Consider the following 22,538-nt stretch of genomic DNA (forward strand, 5'->3'; position numbering starts at 1 on the left):
GTGCGATGAAGCCAAATGAGGCTAAAAAAGTGCACCTGCAGTGGCCAAAAACCTTGACACCGAGAGATGTCCTATACCTGGTCTATTTTCAGAGCGCTATAAACAGGGGGGAGGAGCCTGGTTTCCTGTTTAAGAGTGGATTTGGTGACGTCACGCCAGCCAGCGCCCCTGCGCACCACACAAGTCGGAGCACGCGCTCAACCGCCGCGGAGAAGGAGGAGACGGAAAAATAAGGAGCTCGAGACGTCAGTTGTTGAACATGGCGTTAAGCTGGAGAGCTGTCACCGGTCAACAGAGGACGATAACAACCGACACGACGACTGCGTTTATCTGAAGCCCCTCACGGTTTAACGCTGTGGCCCTTGAACGCTTCCGTTAGCCGTTTTATTTTCATTTCACCATTTTTTTTGTTATTGTGGACTAACGAAGGAGGAGAGAAAACAGGCTTCAGAGCGAGTTGACAGTTTACGGCACAGGAGACGTAGCTAACGTTTAATTTACCTGGACGGCTTGACCACAAAATGTGTGCCAACCTTTTAATCTAGCTGGAGTTAGCTGGTTATCGACCCCTTGTCAAAGCTCTCAGCTATTTGGGTTAACTCCTCATGCACTCAGAGGTATTAGTCAATCAATAATAACACGGCATGATTCAGTGAGCGGTTGCCCCTTAATTTATTTTATTATTTTTTTTGTTTACAGTTCAGCTCTTAAATACTGCTAGCCTCATTTCGTTTTTTTATATAGCCAACTTTTACAGTGCTAGCTAATTACGAAAATGTCAGACAACCAGAGCTGGAACTCCTCCGGTTCCGAGGAAGATTTGGAGCCCAGAGAGGAGCCTGGACCTCTGGTGGGTGTCGTCGACTTAAGCGGAGTCCTCAGCAAGGTAAGAAACCGGTTGGTTAACCTGTAATTCACCTGTGTTCACTGACTATGGTTGGCCAGTGTCACTGCTGGGTGCTAATAGCATACCTGTCAGATAGGCAGTGATGTAGCAGTGCAGGGTATACACAGGTATACCCACTTGTTATTCAGTCTCTCCATAGGGCTCTTGATAACATGACTTTAGGTTTTTTGTGCAAATAGAAGAAACGTCAGGGAAAGTTTAGTCATGTTACATGTACAATATTTTACGATTAATTAATGACAGCAGCTCAAAATCATTCTGCAAAGTTTGTATATGACGCAGAGAAAAACAACTGAGTGGCTTCAGTGATGTGGTGCTGTATTTGCAGATGAACAGAATACTGAATCAAATCTGTTATTGAGTTTACGGCTGTCGAAAAGGAGTCAAATCATAGTGCTTATCCCGTACTGAAGGGTTAAATCGAGTTGTTACACATTCCTATGACATTTCTTCTCTGATAATAATGTGACTAAATCAAACAGTGTTCTTCTAATGGGCAAATGTCCAGCGGTACTCCTAACATCGCTGCAACAACAACAGTATGTGCAGGGAGGGACACTTGTACAAGTAAACTGAGTTCACAATATAAATAACACTGCAACTTATTACCTGCTCTATGTTTCCTAGGTAAACACTGGACAGTTAAGCCTACTGCTATACACAGTCTTGGTAACCTATTTGGCCATATGCTTCTGTGCACTTGTGCAACACTTTGTTTTGGACACATTATCCAGAGTTTTAATGAGTTAAGCTGCTGGCAAGCTAATGTGGTATTAATCTCACTGTACGCTGGCTTCCTGTAAACAGATTGCACGCTGACCTGCTAACCAAGCGTATTGCAAGATTAAGCAGATCTGTAACCAGAAAAGCTCACCTGTTCAATCATACAAAGCCGAATAAACGTCATAGGCCTTGTGAGGATTAATGAGTGTACACCTTAAGGAAGGTCCTGTGTGTGTGTGTGTGTGTGTGTGTGTGTGTGTGTGTGTGTGTGTGTGTGTGTGTGTGTGTGTGTGTGTGTGTGTGTGTGTGTGTGTGTGTGTGTGTGTGTGTGTGTGTGTGTGTGTGTGTGTGTCAGGTTTTTTCTTAAGTAAAATGATACCAGTTCCCAGTACTGCAATGATGGCAGTACACACAGTTAATTTCACTACTAATGTCCAGTGGGGGAAAAAAGCAACACACCAGTCCTTTTTATTAGATAGATAGATAGATAGATAGATAGATAGATAGATAGATAGATAGATAGATAGATACTTTATTGATCCCGAGGGAAATTCAACTAATTCAACTAATTCAATTCATTAAAGACTCTGTGCAGCACTTTTGATGTTCTTTGTGATTTCGTGGTGATTGTTGAGACTGTAGTTTGTCTTTTGCTATGTAAGACTAACGTATATTAGGTGTGAGATTATTGGAAAGAAGTTATACTCCATTGTTGACATGTTTTATTTTCTTGTCCATCAGCAATCAAGTATAGTAATAAAGGTATTGTATTCATTTTTTCAGTGGACAAATTACATCCATGGATGGCAGGACCGTTGGGTGGTTTTGAAAAACAACACGTTGAGCTACTACAAGTCCCAAGACGAGACCGAGTATGGCTGCCGGGGCTCCCTCTGCCTTAGCAAAGCTGTCATTACTGTGAGTACTATTACTATTCTTCCCGACAAAGCAGTGTCCTTCCTTTCTGTTAACTGTGCCACAACCTTTTGACTGTAAACATCAGAACTAAGTTGATGCACATCCTTTGTTCTAGCAGTTTGGGGGTTCTTTTTGGGCCAACGTGTCTTTCTAGAATAAACATCATTGTTTGTTTTCGATAGAGGAACCATCACTCACAAAACAGTCAAAACAGTCAAACTTCCCGCAGCATACACCCAATCACAATGCAGGACCTGGGTACCAGGATAGTCTCATGTTTATTTTATTTGAATATTTATTTAAATAGCAAATGGTGGTTACAAACTACCTCTGTGTTCCCATCTCACCTCCTGCTGAAGGAGATTTTCTTTAAAGGACTGTATGTGTAGCCGATTTTTGGAAGTTATAAATCAGTTTTAAATCTTGGAAGGGAAGAATCTTGAATTTTGCATAAATCGATTTTATTTCCACCTCGAGTCATAAAGCAGATGAGATACGGTTAAAGCTTCAAGACCAAAGACCAAAAACCCATTTGACAGATGACACTAACAACACAATGATTAACTCATCCGTCTTAATAGGCTGTGAATCTCATGATGAAAGTTGTGCTAAGGTGTTTTTTGTGATAAAAGCTATTAAAGAATAGTGCACCAGTTAACTTGTCTGATTTGGGGAGAAGCTCTTTCTTTTGCATTGCAAATTGACTACAGTGTGAAAGTTAACTGATTTTTGCCTTACTCTTCTTCCACATTGCATTCTTCGTTCCAATCTTGTGCTATCTCACCACGAGCTACAAATGAATCAGTAGCTTCTCACACTACATTAAATCTCACACTGTGATGCGTGTGATTGACATTTCATAGAAATGTAAAATCCTGGGTCTTTTTATGACCAGAGTTCTGTTTTTATCTAGGCAGAAAATCCAAATGTTCAAGTAACTTACTGTTTCTATTACCATGGCATCTTAACAAGCTTCCTCCTTTTTCGCTTGTAACCTTTGACACAGTTATTAAAGTTTCACATGTGTTATGTCTGATGTGATTCAGATGTCAGGCATCTATCCACCGCACGTTTCTCTTCAATTCAAAAGGAAAGGCTCGGCTTCCTCCTGGATCCATATGTTGGCTTGAGGCTTGTGTACAATTATAATCAGATGAGGAACTTCACCCTGGAGTTTCTCAAACCCGTTCTTCCACTTAAAGATACAACCTTAAAAAACAAAGTTCTTTGATTCTTTCCGAAGTTACGCTGGAGGGTCACTGGCATGTCAGGTGATTTTTGTGTTTCAACATACTGTGTGGTAACGGTTGTTGAAAACATCATCATGAGACGAGTTAGGCTGTGCAACTGTTATAGTATGAAGGAAAGACCAAGTCATGCATGACAGCATTGAAACAGAGAGTCCCATTCCTATAGAACTTTAACTAAAATCTTTTCTCAGAGACTCAATGGAGCTGCAACACTTGGCTAAGCACATAGGAAATAAAAATAAACATAATAGATATGTCGGTGTTGAGGACTGGACGTTCACGCTGCTTTACCTCACATCAAATGTCTGTTTGAACCCAGGTCAGTCATTGACTCAAACCCTGTCTGCATTTCTCCCAAAGCGGTAACAAGGGAAATGAAAAAAGTGACTGTTCCCAGGCGGCATAGAGCAGGCTTTTCTATTAGCTGTATTTGTTCAGCTTCATCCATTCCCAGCCTATGTAAATATTAACCTCCATGTGGTGATCTAGCCCAGCCATTTCTCATTCCAATGGAAATGTGCGTCACAAGTTGTGGCCGTAAATAATTAAGAGCTAAAGTTAGTGATGGTCATGCACAGACAGTTATTGCCGTCCTTTACTATTTATTTTCCTTTTTCACCAGTAATTCTTTCTTTGAGTTCTCCATCTTCGTGCCTCTTGCATGAACTCTCAGACACAGATGCATCATGGTACAGTATCTTCTCAGACATAAGACCTGCGATGTTTAATAGCTGCCTTTTAATATTTTTAATTAGCTAAAGTAAAAAGAAAAGACAGCCATTGTAAAGTCATTGTAGAGCAGTTATCAGCTTCTTCACTTTTTTGGATGAACATACTTCTAATAAAAACACTCTAAACATACTTTACAGTATTGAAGCTTCTTTCTTTTGACCACTGATTGAATTAGAGATGGTTAGTATGAAAATTAGACTAATAAGTGTTGCATAAGTGTTGATAATTCTGTTTAATAAACAGAATTATCATTATACTTAATAGTGCAGTAAAAGAGTACCAACCTGTACTCCGACTGTATGCTTTAGGCTGCAGCGAAAGCCATTCAATATAGTTCAGTATGTGATACTGTAAACCATTAAACCGTCCCATATGTTATGAAATATGCATTGCTCATTTGAAGGTTGGTCATTCAAAGCAGATGCAAGTTGAGAACTGGAGTATTGCTTTGCTTTCATTGTTGCTGGTTGCTGTGGATGAGGGGGCTGAACATTGGGAGTTTATGGAGATTTGGAACATGGTGTGATTGTTGCTTAATGTTTGAACCACTTTTGTTTATTTCTTTTACCATCAATTGACATCTGTTATTCAATGGTAGCTGAATGATGTTGTTTTAAAACATGAACTTACTACTTGGCTTATGGCTGCAGACTTAGTGTGCACATTAGCTTTTATATTAATGTGAAGTTCAGAAGGCAGTCAGTGCTAGTTTCAGGCCTCAGCATTGACGCACTTTGGTGAGGTGTGAAACTTTGGTTGAGCAGTAGATTAAGGTGTGATCTCGGCATTGCAACACGAGCAGAGGCATACTAAGGTAGAATCCACCGAGTGTACTAAATCATAATTGAATAGTTTGTCTTGTTTCCTAAAACTGGCTCTATGTAATCTAACCAAGCAGACCCCAAGACACAGGGAGGGACATCCCAAATAATAATACTGTCAGACAATGTAAAATACTGGCTCAAATTTCAGCAGCACCTGGTTGACTTTGTCTCAAATAAAAGAGGGTATTCATTACAGAGCTGCTGGCTTAGATTGCATCCTCCACCTATCAACACAATAGGAACGATAATTAAGAAGCACCCTTGACTTCATCCTAAAGGAACTTAATGACATTATTGAATTGCACACCATTTAATGAGATGCAACCTTTTCTGTGAGTTAATGCAGGCAGAAATAACTAATGTCCCGTTAGCATTAGCATCAGGAAGGTTTGACCTGACCATAAAGGGTTATTTATATTAACATGGAGCCACCAAAATCTTCAAGAACGTGTTCATGTGATCGATGCAAGACTCTTAGACTATCATCAAGAATACCTATTCCTTTTCATTTAATGTTCTAAATCATGCCATTCCTGTACCTGTCAAGTGGAGGCATCCTAGTGTTACTGTAGTAAATAAGTAAAACCATCACCTTGTGTTGACAGTTTACTTCTGCCCATGTGTTTGTCTATCACAGTTTTGTGGTGCAGATGATTATATGATTGTCCATGTTAGCTTGCCTCAAAAACACTGCTTTTGCAGTCTGCAAACATACTCAGTCATTTTTAGCTCCGTGGTCAGTTAATAAGAGCACACTGGCCTACTTATAATTCCCTCTCTGTGGTATTGTGTAGTAGAGCAGACCGGGTCTGTAGTATGTAGCTGCTGGATACTTTTGAGTTCATCACAGCAGATATGATGGGAAGGTTATTTCCTCATCATATCCGACACATAAGAGAGATAGTCGCAAGGTTAGGTGGAAGTTGAATAGATCGACGTCAGGCTTTGTGGAAATTGCAAAGTTTCTTCAGTAAGGAAATGAGATTCTTCCTCATAGCGTGCAACTTCCTCTTCTTAAGCAGGTTATGGGGAGGGTCAACTGCCATACATTTATCTCTCTCTGTGTGTGTGTGTGTGTGTGTGTGTGTGTGTGTGTGTGTGTGTGTGTGTGTGTGTGTGTGTGTGTGTGTGTGTGTGTGTGTGTGTGTGTGTGTGTGTGTGTGTGTGTGTGTGTGTGTGTGTGTGTGTGTGTGTGTGTGTGTGTGTGTGTGTGTGTGTGTTTTAGTTTTCCTTTTCCTGTAGTTTCACTCTGACTGTTTGGTGAGTCAGTGTTTCCTCGCCACTGGAGCCATGGGGAGCCCGTTTTGGTGTCAGAGGCCACAGAAAGATGTTCCTGGCAGCTGAATAAACAAGACACTATGTTTGTCTTGATCTCCTCTGCATAGTTATATGTCCAAGTTTAAACATCATGAGTCATGAAAATAAGTGTGGTGCAGCTTTGTAGACATCATCAGAGTTTGCATTGGTTTAGGTTCTTCTCTCTTAAACAATACTGTCAACGTCTTTTAAAGGCTGACTTCCACCCCCCTCTTTTTAAGGGAACAATTGTGTTCAAGCTCAACGTGGTGAAAAGAGAGATGACAAAAGCAGATTCTTTTCCAAAACTTTACAGAATTTCAGAAGGATTCAATCTGTTACTGACATTATTTTAAATCGTAAAACTGCTGATTCTCACTCTCCTGCCCAGTTGACCTTCTCAGTTATCACCTGTTCACATGAACGTTAAAAACTATCCCAATCCGTGGAATCACAGACACTGACGAACTATCTGAGTGGGGTATGAGGCAGAGATATTTGCAGGCAGAGGTTCTTCATTGGAGGAGAAAAACAACTGCTTTATTGTGTGGTCATCCCAGTGGGTGAGAACTACATTTGCTTCCCGAGCACCAGTTCAGTCTCTATGGTTATTTTGTCAAACAGACATTGAAGTTCTGAAAGACCCATTTAAGCCTGTTTAAACCGTTTTTGGTTCGAGTTTTTCCTCAAAGGAGAGGAAGAAGGATGTTTCCGTTCCGACTTCTGACATTATCTTTTGACTGGGCAGGAAGATTGCCAGTCTTTCTCGCCATCAATAGCACATTAATTGATCTCAGAAGTTTTAACACGATCAAGTTGGACTTCTTGTGGTTACAGCTTTTCTTTATTCTCTTCAGAACTAGATCCCTGGTTAGTATGCTGCTGAATCTCACCTTGAGACTGTATTCCCTCCCCTACGACTAGAGTCCTTTGGCCATGTTTACTGGGACTTAGTGGTTATCTTTTATCCACTCGCCCTGCTCTGTTGCTCAATCTGTGGCCTCTTGATCCCTCTTGCCTCAGGCTGCAAAACCTCCCAACCATCAGCTTTGGACCACCAACCTAGGTTCAAAGCTCCTTTGCTAAGGATGCAAACACTTACACTCAGCAGTAGCTTTGAGCTTCCAGTCTGGGAGCTAACTTAGCTTAGTAAAAGTTATATGTGAGGAACCGTTCTTCAGGAAACTGTGGGAGGATATCAGGCTTAAAAACAGACAATATTGTCTATTCTATAAACTCCAGTTCCAATAAGTATAATGAAATGTGTTTTTTTTACAGTAATCAGAGAGGCCAGGCTCAGATTAAGTTCATGAACTTTGACCTGGTCGTAGTGTTGGATCATGACATGGTGCCTGCTCATGATTATGGGATGATGAAAGACTTTTTAGCACTGTTTCTAAAACAGATCAACAATTGTAAGACGTGTTCCAGTGACATTTCATCGAAGAAGAGAAACTACTGACAACAATTGAAATGGATCCGATAGCTGCTGTGCTTGATCACTGAGGGCTTGATTTTATTTTAGCTGACACTGGGTAACAGCATTTCTTCAGCTCTTCACATTGAATTTCAACCTCCACACTCAAACTACACACTCCACGCAGGTCTTTTTCTGCTCTGTTTTCCTTTCACACAGATCTCATCCTCAGCATGTCTGTAATCTTGTGGAGTGCATGGCTGCTGCTAAAATGACCTTCATGTGATGGATTATTGTTTACTGTAGCCTTGGAGTCCAGTCACCTTCTCAGACCCGGTGCAGGCTTTCATTTCTCCTCCCTGCTTACTCGTGACCCTGCGTAGTCTAGAGATGACCTGAAGGAATCTATTTTCTCACTTTCCTAGCAACCATGTACAACTAAAATACCACCAAGCAACGAGGAGTGCTGTGCAGGAGCACTAACATTTTCTGCTATTTTACAAAAGCTTTAGTTTTTAATACTCAAAGACACATCAGGGCATTTGGTCAGTCCAAATATTAACATAAGTGCTGAATGTGTTTTTGTAATTGACTGATTAATTTTTCAGATCTAAGCAAGCAGTTGACAAATGTATTTAACTGTTATATCAGTCTTGTTCACCTTGCCTTCACCTTAAGTCCAAACTTGTCATGAAATCACAACAGGGGAGTTTTAGTTGTATTTATTTCAGACTCTCAGCAATGCTTTTTGTTATATCAAAGCACATTTTATCGCACTTAACACGAGCAGTATACGGGTTAGGAGTGTATTTTTGTTTGCCCTCTATGTCGTTCACGTCAAAATGAGAAAGACGGTGGAAAGAGACGGGAATCAGGGAGAGAGAGTGGGGATAGACATGCAGGAAGTGAGCCTCAGGCTGGACGTGAACCTGTGTGAGGAGTATCGCCTCGATACATGGGGACGTGTGCACTGTGCCACCAAAAAATTAGCCTTTTCTTAAGCTTTATATGCCATAGGAGACCTCGTTATCCTTTCCCATTCAGCCATTGATGGAAGCATTACTGGTCAGCTGGGATTGCTGAAGCCAGCAGGGCAGTTTATGACTCTGCCTGTTTATTTAAGGTGTGTTTATATGTTCATCTGTGCTTAATTCTTCCTCCATCTGTTTACATACAATAGCTGCATTGTGAGATATCAACAAGCAGATGGATAACAACAGGAAATAAACCGCAGCATGTGAACTGTTAATAAAATAATTAAAACATTGTTTATTGAGCAGCATCACAAAAAGATATAGTGAAACATCCCAACACCTTTACTCCCTGGGCAGTTGTTGTTTATGACTAACCCTGTAGAGTAACTCAAGCCTCAGTTCTTGCATAAGATGCCCTTACACTCACCGGATTATAACAAGCAGTGTTAGCATTTGGTATGTGCTTGTTTTGTTTCGACTTGTCTCTGGGATTGCAACATTATTGTAGCCTTAAATAGATTAACTAGAGTTGGTAGACTGGTGCAATCAATTCAGTATAATTGCACTACTTATACTCACAAAACTCGATTTGACTCAGCAAACAAAAGGATCAATAAAGCATCAATTTAAAGGATCACGGATTCTGAAACAGCTGAAATGGCTGCTGTCATTTTTGCAGGATTGCAGACTCTTGGCCCTTACAAAATCAATGAGTTATTACGCAGTGAAAATACAAGCTAAGGCAGAGATACCAGATGTGTTTATTGTAATGGGGCTGAAAGAGGAATGCAGTACTTTCTTATCTGCTCGCTTTCTCTACAGCTTTCAGTTTTACTGCAGTCTCTGGCATTTCTGCTCATTCAGTCGTTTCCATTTCTCAAGCTGTGTCCTCGAGTACAACTGAAGCAGCCAGACACATATATCCAGCTGCTCTTCCTCTGTGATTAGACCTTCAGAGTGTTTTAGCCTTGAGACTAACTGCAGAGGTGTCCTGATTCATTTGGTATTCACCTCACAGCAGGTAAATACCTTAGCTGCCATAACCACTACTTCCACCTCCAGCCTTTCCTAGTGCACACAGATACACACAGACACACACAGATACACAGGAACACACTCTCCCTTGTTGCTGGCAATGCCGGCGCAGCAGTTTTCAGCGCTGACAATACACTAGAGGGCTATTAAGAATATGCTCTGTCCTGCAAGTTCCCTTAAAAGGCCAGTTATCTGCCACCTCTCCTCCTATGGGACTTAGTCTGAAAACTAAGGCTGCTGTGCATCTGCTGCGCTCCTCTCTGATCCATAACTCTGTGAGACAGAAACAACAGATAGACAGAGAGTGAGGAGGCAACTCTTTTCACTGTGGCTGTCGTGGATTACCATGTTCTCTGGTGTCATGAACAGATTGTCGACCACGATGTAACAGGAGGGAAACAGTGGCAGTCTCAGGCTGTTTCAGTGTCATTTTAATAGCTATTTTCAAGGCTGACAGCCTCACATTCACATATTTGCCTCCCACTGCTCGTTCTGAGTCAGAAGAATAATGTGTGCCTTCTCTTGCTATGAAGAGAAAATGACAGCAAGCTGATAAACGGATGACAACGTATCAAACACGGTGGGTTCTTCTTACAGGCCAGATATCAGAGAATTGTCCCATATCTGACCATGTTGTAGCTTATATCTAACCCTTTGTGGTTAGATATAATATAGATATGCTGACATTGCTGAGTATCGGTCTGCTACCAGTGCAAAAACAAACAAAAGCATACCGATGATACGTTCGTTTAACCCTCATTAGAAGTTGTGAAATGGTCTTTTATGGCCTGGCTCAGCTTTACACTGTCATTGTAGAAAATGAACAAATGTTTCATTATAATTTAGTTTGACAGTTCATCAAAACCAAAGAAGGAAATGTATCTAAGAAGAACAAAGTAAATAAAAGAAATAACACCTCCTTTATGTTTGTGTGTAAGACCCTGGGTCCGATAGAAAGTACCTAAGAGACTCATGTTTTTGATGTGAAGCTGCTTTCATCAGGTTTTTACCACTTCTTAAACTTCTGTTACTTATTCAGAAAAAGCTTTGGAGATCTCTGCAGATGTTTCCTCTCTTGATTAAAAACCGAATGAGCTGAGTGAGAATAACTCCTCGCAGCAGAATATATTCAATGCACACTCATCTCATTAGCATCCTGCTGTTTGTGTCTTTTCAGCCTCACGAGTTTGACGAGTGCCGACTGGACATCAGTGTTAATGACAGCGTGTGGTACCTGCGAGCACAAGACCCAGAGCACAGACATCAGTGGATTGACTCTATTGAGCTTCACAGGGTAAGTCATGCACTCTCTGTTATCACAGCAGATACTTAACATTAGTTTTTCTCTCCAAAGAAATCAACACACTTTCATCAAATCATCTAATGCAAGTTTGGAATTTGTAAATGTGTGTGTGTTTTGATTGTATGCGTGTGTGTTTCTATCAGAGTATCAGAGAGGGGAGGAGAGACAAGGCAGGAGTCCAGGGAACAATAATCATCCCTCTACCACTGGTGCGTTTGTTGGCAAGTCTGTAGGACTGTAGGACTTCACCTGTCTTTAGCACAGTACACCATAGAACCAAGTTTGTGTTTGTCTTGAAATGTGCACCTGTGTTTATTCAGCCAGATTTCTGCATGTGTGCTGTAAAAAGAGGGGAATCCTGGATACGTAACTTTCACTTTCACACTTAGTAGTTTAGATAGATAGATAGATAGATAGATAGATACTTTATTGATCCCGAGGGAAATTCAAGTGTTTGCTAGTTTGCTAGTTTCAGAATGATTCATGAATCAAATGTCAGTCTGTACGTATAGAGCTCCAATTCATCACAAACGTTATCTGAAATCACACTACCAATGTCAGTTTGGTTTGCAGTGTGCCAGCCATTAGTCCTCCGTGCAGGTTAACGTCCACGTGTCTGTGCTGGATATGCATTGTTCTTGTCGTGTGGTTACATGCCAGTTTAATCTGACAAAGTCTACTTTTGACTTTCTTTTCTATTTTAAAATACTGACTAACCACTTTGAGCTACTTAGGGCTATCTGTCTACTGTGGCTGCATTCATCTGCCAGGTCTAAATGTTCTTATTAAGTGTTCTATTCAGAAGAAATAGCTGTAATTTAAACTTGGTTTTCAAAGAGTCCAGATACATGACATGCTTCATTTGAATATAATATTTCCAGGCCAATGTTCCCGAGTTTTAAGAAAAGGGTTCCACTGAAAAGAGTTTGGAGACTTACGAGAGATAATGCTGTGTCATTTGCTGTTTATTGATTTTCTGCAGAAACCCCTGAAACATCAGTGCAATGGGGCTTCACACAGAGCTACAATATATTAAGCCCTTTAAGTGCTGACTGAAAAGCCCTGTAGGGCAGAGAGTGCGAAAGTAGCTCCCCTTGTATTCAGTCAGTGTCAAGGACAGAGGAAGCAAGTCACAATCCGAGCACAGGACAATGGAGGAAAGGAAGTACCAACCACCAGACCTTTAAATTGTTTTACACATTAGAAAGAATAGAATAAAGAATCCCATGTGACATTTAGCAATCTCTGTTGCTTTAATATCCATTTAAATTACAACACAACAGCAGCAAAACAATGTGTTTGTTTAAAAGTCTTAATCTAAGGCAGATATAATCCAGCGTGGAGCCATAGCTGGGTTTCTGTCTGACATCATGAGCGAGGAGTAGTCAGTTGCCACACCTTCTGTCTGTCTGCGGAAACACACACACACACACACATGTTCTCTCGTGGGCCTAAACTTTAGGAAATCCCCCTGCACCCCTCCTCTTCTCCTCAGCTCACTCATTCCAGCACTAAGGAGGTATCGTGACTCATATTCACAATCTTGTGCACACACACACACACACACACACACACACCAGACTATAGAATCCCACCCATACTGACTCACCACAGAAAACTCTTCCTCTTCCTCGAAGCCCCTTCTTCCTCTTCTTCCCCACATTACTCACAGCAGCAGCACTCAGCAGCTCAGCGTCTCCAGGGAGACACAAAACACTACAGCTAACACATCACATCATCATGTGATAGTTTGAGACGTCGAGATGTGAAAACAACACTCGTTTCTAGGATACTATCTGTATATTAATGTAAACTTTGGCTTGTTTATTCTCAATGTGGTCTGAAATGTGGTTATGTAATAATCATCTTCAGACATCTTTCTTTATATTCACATTTGATCCTTTTTAGTAGTCAGGCTTAAATAGTTGACATGTTAACACTATAAACAGGGAGTACATGTTTTACTGTAAAAGGTAAAAATTAAATGAACATTAAAAAATATGCATGAAACACTTGTATTACACATTCTCATGCAATGGAAAGTGTTTTTAATCTGACTGGGAAATGGATTGCCAGAATTTGTAAAAACATTCCCATCAGGAATTATCGTGTAGGAATCATTTTTCATTTGTTTTCTGCCTTGTATTTTACGAGGGTAACACATAATGTCTGTTATTATTCTGCACACCTAGCTTTGTGTCCCTCCAGGCTTTAATCCTGACACACAAACAAACTCACTCAGTGCTAAAGAGAATCTAAGATGTGAATATGTTTATTAGGGCAGGACTCCCAGCTGTTGATTAATGACGCTTTTAGTCCTCTTTGTTTTTTTATCTCCTGATTTTATCAGGCAACAAAAACCTCCTCGCCTGCTTTGATTGGTTTCCAGCTATCAGACAGATGAAGCACCCTCATGCAGACAGACGGATAGTCCTATCAGTGCTGATGAAGTCACTGGGGTAGCAGCAGTATGTTGGCTAAAGGGCAGGCAGCAGCAGTGACTCAAATCCATGTGAACACGGGCAGAGTTACGTCTGGTCGTTGACCGATAGTTACCCCAGCTCTAGCAAAAGCTGGTCACGTGCATGAACATGTCCTGCCCTCTGGTGGTTGAAAAAACAAAGCATCTCTTAAAGGGGAAATGCACCTCTCCTTCCCTGCCTGTGTGCGTCTGCGTTGTTGAACCTTTCCTCTCTGCTGTCCCTGACTTTCTATTTTGAGGACTGGGCTGTTATGTAAGCTGAAAGGAGAACCAGTCTGGTTTACAAGAAGTCACTTGATTTATTCATTAGCTGTCTTGCTTTGGTGACTCAATCCGTGTCGGGTTGTGATGAGATCACTGCATCCTGTCAAAGTTCATTGAAACATCAACATTTCTAAATATGTACATTTAATGTAAAATATCAGCAAATAAATAATATGTGGTAGGTCATGTTCAGGGCTGAGTGAAACTATTTCTGCTGATTTCATTGTCTTAAATAATCTATTAGTTGGGTTTTTTAATGAGTGTGACAAATGTTTTTGAAGCCAAAGAGGACGTCCTTGTCATGTCTCGCTTTGTCCAGTTTTGTTTTCATTATTAGTTGGTATTTAGTTCAGTTAGGCTCCTTTCTAACAACATGACTAACTTCTGTCTGTGTTTCTTCACAGGCTGATTCTGGATACGGCTCAGAGTCCAGTCTGCGCAGACATGGCTCCATGTTGTCTCTCACCTCAGCAACCAGCGGCTACTCTGCCACCTCCACCTCCTCCTTCAAGGTAAATGTTAACTCAGGCAGAAGATGTGCAGTGGCTCCGGTTTAGTTAACCCTGGAATGCAAATACAGACGACTGACGCGCTGCGTTGTTTTCCTAGAAGGGCCACAGCCTGAGAGAGAAGCTGGCAGAGATGGAGACGTTCAGAGACATTCTGTGCAGGCAGGTGGACACGCTGCAGAAACACTTCGACAGCTGTGCAGATGCTGAGTCCAAGGACGAGCTGCAGAGAGATAAAAGTAAGAATCACTGATGCCTACACCCCCTTTCACCCTACTGAAGATCATCATCATTTAAAAAGAAAAAATATAAAAAGTACACGAGATGTGTGCCATTTAGTATCATTCATGATAGTATAGGTTTATCTTTTGATTAACAAAAAAAAGAATATCATGATAATTGCAGCCTCCTTCCTTCGTCAAATCATCAAAGCAACAGCAAACAAGTGAAAGTACCATCTCTGTGTTGGATGAGTTATTTCCAAAAAGGGGCGTGGCTTCAGTAGTGTGGACTTTGGTTAAAACACACAAGATGCAGGACAAACTGCACTAGAAGTAACACTTTGACACTGGACTTCAGTTTTATGCTGTTGACATTTTTTAATAGCCACATACTTTATGTGATGATGTTTCTTGTTGGGCTGTATTGCCCACTCCTGCTTGACACACTTACTGGTTCCACCTCTAAAGACTCGGTGTTTTCATGCTTAGCTGAACATTTAAAGACTACCTGCCCCTGAAGTCTTCCTCACACGTCTGTGACAGCGTGACGTTTTCACGCGTGGGGGGGGGAGATGACTTTATTTTACAAAACAAGAATTAAATAAATAAAGAAAAACAACAACACAGAAACATTATTGAAATGCTGTGATGTTAAAGTGTCTTTGTTCAGTGTGCAGACTTAATGGCACAGATGTTTAATGTCGTTTTCTGAATTATTATCAATACAAGTGAAGTTGTTGAATACTTGGGATCAAAAATAAGAAAAGAAAACATTTTAAAGTCAGCTCTTCAGCTTCAATTATCCTGTGAAAGAAAAATCTGAATGTTTGTGGTTATGGAGAACAATGTCGAGATTCTTTTAAGGAATCTGTTTGTGTGTGCTGTTATTCTACAAGCTCCCCTCGCCCTCACCCCATCTGGGCCGACTGGACATTTGCTCATGGCCGCCTGAACCGAGTGCTCCTGTGGATGAGTGCAGTGAATGAAGCCCTGCTTTTGTTCTCCCCTCCCTCTCTCTCTCTTCCTCCTCCTCTCTCTCCTTCCCTCTCTCACCCTCTGTCCGTTCGGAAGATGAAACCAGGCCATTGTCATGTTGTCCAGCACAGCAGAGTCCTGTCAGTCGGACGGTCTGCTGTGCTGTTGCTTAAATTGTGAATGAGCCACAAGGCGGCCCCCTGCCCTGGACCCCTGCTCCACTTTAAGCAGGGGTCTTAAAGGAAAAGGCCTGTGTGCAGCAACGAGCTGTAAATGTTTCCTCTCTGAAACCTTCTTTTTCTTTGTTCAGTCGTGGAGGATGATGAAGATGACTTCCCTAACACCCGGACAGACGGAGAGTTTCTGCACAACAACAATGGCAGCAAAGAAAAATGTGAGTGATGCAGAATTGTTCCTTCAGGCCCAGAAACGTTCTTAACGATATTTGTATACAACCTTAAATAAACATGATGTAAAAGGATTGAATTGAACTAACAGTCAAAGCTTCATCTAATAAGAAACAAACTAAACATTTCACATTAGTAGCAACTCTGGACGTGTTTTTTTTGTTTTTTTCAAAGATTTAACTTGAATTACAATAAAACAGATTTAATAGAGGTTTATGCTGTTTGTTTGACTGAGTCCCTGTGTTTTTCTTGTGCACAGTGTTCCCATCCTTGAGTCCCAAGGGAATCAATGGCATAGATTTCAAGGGTGAGGCGATCACGTTCAAAGCCACCACAGCCGGGATCCTGGCCACTCTGTCCCACTGTATCGACCTCATGGTGAAGAGAGAGGACAGCTGGCAGAGAAGACTGGATAAGGTAAAAAAAAATAACAACAACAACACTTGTTTGAAATGTAAAAAAAAAAAGTTCCTGTCAGCATTGAATTCTTCAGCCTTCTCTGCACAGTTCCATATCTGTAATGCTTTTTTTTTTTTTTCTTTTGAAGGAGATGGACAAGAGAAGAAGAATCGAGGAGAGCTATAAATCGGCACTCAATGAGCTGAAGAAGAAGTCTCACTTTGGAGGTCCAGATTATGAGGTGAAGCCCTCAAAGAGCAACTAAACCCAAACTGTTCAGCTCTAAACCTCTATGTGAATATTAAGAGGAGCAATTCAGGTCCAAATCACGTCATTTGAGTACTAAGTATTGAAATGTGTTAGAAATGTGCCTAGTTACTGCCCTTGATCTTAAAAGTCTCTCTCTCTCTCTCTCTCTCTCTCTCTCTCTCTCTCTCTCTCTCTCTCTCTCTCTCTCTCTCTCTCTCTCTCTCTCTCTCTCTCTCTCTCTCTCTCTCTCTCTCTCTCTCTCTCTCTCTCTCTCTCTCTCTCTCTCTCTCTCTCTCTCTCTCTCTCTCTCTGTGAGTTGATATGTTGACATTTTAAAAGCATTTTTTGAATTTCCACAGTGGAACACTAGATCTGTAAACCTGAAGTTTAGTTACCCTTTAAAGTTTGTGTTAATGTTACAATCAAATCCTCTCCACCTTCCTGCAGGAGGGTCCCAACAGCCTCATCAACGAGGACGAATTTTTCGATGCGGTTGAAGCTGCTCTCGACAGGCAGGACAAGATGGAAGAGCAGGTACAGAAAAGATCACATCAAGTGGTCAAAGATAGAAACCACGAGGGAGATGTTTCAGTGTGAAAAATCGTGACTTTTCCTCTGGATTTGAATTGTCTTTGTGTCCGTGTCCAGTCTCACACAGACAAGACGAGGATACAGAGATCCAGCCCCGTGCCCCCTGCAGACATTTACTCCAGCTCCGGCTCGCACAGATTCTCCGACAAGGTTGTTCATTCTTTCAAATAAAAACAAACCGCTCGCACTTCCTCCTCATTCCTTCCACTTCTGTCTTTCATTTTCACGTCTCATCCAGTAATTAAATTACAACTCCTGTCTCTTTTTCCCCCATCACCTTCATCCTCCTCATCCTCGCTCCCTGTAGTCTGTTAGTCAGTCCCCCCCTGCTCTGATAGTGAGCGCCCCTCCTCATCACAACCACAGATTCAGCACAGAGGTAACTCACTGCAGCCTGAGCTTCACCTGCTGGGACTTAACAAGTTTGCATGACTGTTGAAGCTGCTATCACAGAAAGCCTTTAAACCTCCTCAGCAGCATCGAGCCTGAGCATTAACATTATACTGGTGTAGTCACAGTTACACATTGACTCTCTGTTTTCTGAACTGTCACATGAAGACCTGTGTGTTTTTTACTCGGCTGTTTTGTGGCTGCTTCTTGTTGATATTCAGCCGTCCAGTATCAACAAACAGTCCTGTTTCTTGTGCCGCCAAAGTACATAGAAGAGGCTCCAGTGAAACTGGAAAAGCAGGTTAGCACGTTTCAGCCAGCAGAGGGACCGGAGGCAGCGAGTTAGCAGTTCACATGTGATGTCCTGATAGAGAGTTTGATCTGTTTTATGAAGCATGATCTCATTGTTTGTTTGCAACTTGTATTCAAGCTCTCCATTAGGTCACACTGAGGACCTTTTCTATGTTGTCATCACGTAATGTCTTTTGTGTCCAGGTGGAGGAGATGGTGCAGAATCACATGACCTACTCGCTGCAGGACGTGGGAGGAGACGCCAACTGGCAGCTGGTCGTAGAAGAGGGAGAGATGAAGGTGAGGATCGTTCAGTAACTTTAGAAATGTTTAGTTTAAGTCTCTACACATAAATGTGATTGAAGCTTAAATAACATGTATGCTGAACTAACTGTTGGACCACAGTGTTCTTTCCTTTTACTTATGCCAACATAAGGAAACTATGTGTCCGTGTGTGCAGGTGTACAGGAGAGAGGTGGAAGAAAACGGGATCGTCCTGGACCCGTTGAAGGCCACTCATTCTGTAAAGGGAGTGACCGGGCACGAGGTGTGTCACTACTTCTGGGACACAACTTACCGCAATGACTGGGAGAGTAAGTCCTTTCAGTTTGAATCAATAATCCAAAATTAAAAACCTGGACTTGCCTGAGTTCATATGAAATGATTTCTAAGAATGAAAGCGGCCTCGCTGTAATGTGTTTCTCGCCTCTTTTAGCAACAATTGAAAACTTCAACGTGGTGGAGACTTTGTCGGAGAATGCCGTGGTTGTTTATCAGACACACAAGGTGAGCTTTCATGGATCTGATTGTCTCGTGTTACTTTCCATACGATGAGTCGAATCTTCAGTGATAACGTCTCATGTGTGTTTCAGCGGGTGTGGCCGGCCTCCCAGAGAGACGTGCTCTACCTGTCCGCCATGAGGAAGATCTTAGCCAACAACGAGAACGACCCAGACACCTGGCTCGTCTGCAACTTCTCCGTCGACCACGACGACGCACAGGTGAGCCGAGCGGTCCTGTCACGACTCGCTTCAGCTTTCAGACGTTAAAGTGTGTTTTCTAATTCTCCGTCCTGTCACTCTGCAGCCGAGCAGCAGGTGTGTCCGAGCTAAAATCAACATCGGCATTATCTGTCAGACGCTGGTCAGTCCACCAGAGGGAGACAAAGAGATCAGCAGAGACAACATCCTGTGTAAAATCACCTACGTGGCCAATGGTGCGTGTCCATCTGTGCTTCTTGCTTCTGGGTCGTTTGCTTGTTTTTAGAAAGTCTCAGAAATGAAATCTTGTTCATTTCAAAGTGTCAAACATTTTAACTTCCCCGTTCTTTTGTGAAGTCAAGAGTCAGTGATATATGACCAGTTCTTCCAGTTCTTTATGTCTTTATCAGAGAGACAGGATAGTGGACAGAGTCAGAAACAGGAAGAGAGAGAGAGAGAGAGGGGAAGGGGTCACAGGTCAGATTTAGACGACACATCTCCGCTTCCTTTCATCATCAGACAGGCGCTGTCATGTCGTGCTTTTAATGTCATTTGGAGTCTGAGTCCCGCCCCTTCTGCTTCCCTTACAGTTAAGCAAAGTTCAATGAGTCTTTTGTTAGTTTTGTTTCCTCTCAGTGTTCCTCCTACTCTGATAATCTGCTGCACCCAGCCTTTTATATGAACACACTATCAAAGGATGGTGCACAGAAAAACATTTAGTATTTGATGTTCAAAGACAAACTTTAAAGATTGAAAGCAGCTTGTTAACTCGACCCTTCCTGCTGAGTAAAAAGCTCCTTCCTGTGTGTGTGTGTGTGCAGTGAATCCTGGAGGCTGGGCTCCGGCCTCGGTGCTCCGTGCTGTGGCTAAGAGGGAGTACCCCAAATTCCTGAAACGCTTCACCTCCTACGTGCAGGAAAAGACCGCCGGAAAACCCATCTTATTCTGAGGCCCAGAGGTAGATCAGAGGAACACTCGTCTGACAGGTCAGCTCTGCAGCTTTCCACCAGCACCATCTAACAACACGCTTTTCTTTTCCTTTGCAGTTTTGACACGCGAGGACTGAACTGCATGAAGGGCGGCTGTAATCAGACACACTGCTGCTCGGCTGCTGTGACACGAGACGACTTCTTTCAAGCTGAATATTTCCCTCCATTATTTTTTGTGACACTAGTTAGTTGGAAAAAAAAGACGGGTCGGAACAGTGCCCCCTGGTGGAAGGATTTAAAAACTAAGCTACCCCTGAGTTATTAGTAAACTGCTAGTGACATAATAATGGATTATTATCATTTCTAGATTTTTTCTTTCTGCTTTCTGTTTTTTTCTCTTATTTTCAGTTTAAAAAGAGAAAATACAAAATAGCGGAGACGATTTGACTGTTAACAGAAAAGCCCGAACCACGAGAACGACTCAAAACATTTCCTCCCAAAGAAAGTTCTCAGAGCAGCTCCTCAGTCGATGCCATATTTCATGCTCATGTCTCTTTTCTTACGGATATATTAATATATAAATGTAAGTATGTTCTATAAGAGGTTTGTAAAAAGGAAACAGATCTTTGCTAATAGACAGAAATATTTTATTCTTGCCATTTCTAGTTCCTATTTTGTGGAGAGTGATCACTATCATTTTTCCATCATTAGCAATTTGCCAGCTTTCTTCTCAAGCTGCCGACGTGTTTGCTAGTGGGACATCATTGATTGACTTGAAAATCATTTGACCTTTACCGAGTCCAGAGGGCTGTCATTGACCTATGACCCTGATGATGTAAGACTCCGCCTCCCTCTAATGAAAACACCTCTGACCGGTGCTGACGGAGGGACGGCTCTGGAGGACGTTCGTGTACATTGTTGTCTCTGCTTTATATTTGTGTCTTAGCACATGTGTTGAATGTTGTACATAGTGTCACTAACATTTCTCTGAAGGTCTCTTTGTGACTGAGTCAAGCCCAGATGCCTTAGTGTGAGAGGAACATCGAGAGTGCACCAAGAGATCATTAGTTAAGTGCCTCGTAGCTATTCTCCCCTTCTTATTCGATTCTTTCAATTCAAACATATTTATGATCCACAGTCCTGTAAAGGGCTATTCTGCTCTTTTTAACTTGAACTGTCTTTTTACTCACTTTGGGTCCACTGACGAGCTCCAGTGTTTAAATTAACCGTTAAGACAAGATTACAAAAGAGAGAGTTTTATTGCATCACTCTTTTTAAAGCCACCAAACTCCACTGATTAAATGAGTACTTTAACCTCAGAACACAACACAGCCGTATGTGTGTGTTTAAATATATCTACATCAAAAACAAACATTTGAACCAGAACTTATCGAGTTACACACTTCAGGTTTTAAAAACAGAACCAGTCTGGTGGCTTTATGGGAGCAATGGGACAGCTGATCTCTTCAGGTTTCCTTCGCAGAATGTTTTCCGAGCCCGTTAGTCGACCTTTGTCGATGCAATCTACAAAAACAATCAAAAAACATTTTTTTACCGTTACGTAGATCCCCAAAAATGTTAAAGCTGAATCCAGGTAAAGAAATATTCAGCAAGCACCTTACACTTTCAATCAGAGGGCGCGTTGGATATTTTTAACTACTACTTTGAAGATTCAAGATTTCTTTCAGTGTCGGAGTTTCCACCTCTTCCTCTGTTCATGTGCCTGGTGTCTGTTACATGTGCTGGCATGAAAAAAACAAAACGTCTTGTAAGCAGTAATGATTTGTGTTCATAGCATGGATTGTGTCTGAAAATGTCGCTTTTACAAATGCAGCGCTGCAAAGTCCAAAGTTAGCTAAAGATGTAGCCTGTACGAGTCCTCGTCTTTTATTTGCACTTTTTTTTTAAATTTTTTTTTACTTGAAGTCCGTGTAAAGCAACAGAAACACTTTACACAGACTTTAAAATAAGATGTTTAACTCTGGACTTCACAGTTTTACATTTGGAGCTGCTTACATGGCACTAAAGCGAACTGGTTTCATAAGCGTACAGGATTTGGTCATTTCTCATTGAAGCATCACTCTCTAAAAACAGGAGTATGGATGAACCTGCGGCCAGCACAAAATGCATTTTCTCTGGTTATGCGAGTGATTTTTAGCCGTTTTCAGTGTCCGCTCTTTGAGTTTTTAGAGCTTTCTTGCAGAATGATGTGGACGAGTGTGAAGCCATATGATGCTCAATCTGTTGAGTGGAAAGAAGCCGGGCTGAATCTCTTCCACCTTCAAAGCATTTCAAAGTTTTTAGACACAAGTGTGTAGTCATAAAAAAAAAAAAATCTTACTGAATGTAATTAAGAATACTGTTTTGTAAATAATGTTCATACTAATGCTGTGGGATCAACTTACAAAATGTACTGTGACATTACGTTTCTTCGGCTGTTTAAAAAGTGAAATAAACAAGTTCACCCGTCAC

General features: G+C 41.6%; 1 protein-coding gene across 3 annotated transcripts; it reads left to right on the forward strand.

Moving 5' to 3' along the window:
- The first annotated feature begins 169 nt into the window (after window positions 1-169).
- LOC306837228 (ceramide transfer protein-like) lies at window positions 170-22,537 on the forward strand. Of its 3 annotated transcripts, none has more exons than XM_079364798.1 (18): window positions 171-886; window positions 2,414-2,548; window positions 11,254-11,370; window positions 11,523-11,588; window positions 14,530-14,637; window positions 14,735-14,873; window positions 16,141-16,224; window positions 16,497-16,654; window positions 16,785-16,877; window positions 17,333-17,419; window positions 17,534-17,626; window positions 18,362-18,457; window positions 18,618-18,750; window positions 18,873-18,943; window positions 19,030-19,158; window positions 19,244-19,373; window positions 19,959-20,095; window positions 20,184-22,537. In XM_079364798.1, exons 1-17 carry the CDS (start codon window positions 776-778, stop codon window positions 20,084-20,086), a joined length of 1,878 nt encoding a protein of 625 aa, XP_079220924.1. In that variant the 5' UTR covers window positions 171-775; the 3' UTR covers window positions 20,087-20,095; window positions 20,184-22,537. The 3 variants fall into 3 exon arrangements, with proteins under 3 accessions (XP_079220926.1, XP_079220924.1, XP_079220925.1); XM_079364799.1 differs by having other exon boundaries at window positions 14,738-14,873; XM_079364800.1 differs by lacking the exons at window positions 19,959-20,095; window positions 20,184-22,537 and adding an exon at window positions 19,657-19,715 and having other exon boundaries at window positions 170-886.
- The last annotated feature ends 1 nt before the right edge of the window (window position 22,538 follows it).

Source organism: Symphodus melops (assembly GCF_947650265.1).
Source record: "Symphodus melops genome assembly, chromosome: 16".
NCBI lineage: Eukaryota > Metazoa > Chordata > Actinopteri > Labriformes > Labridae > Symphodus > Symphodus melops.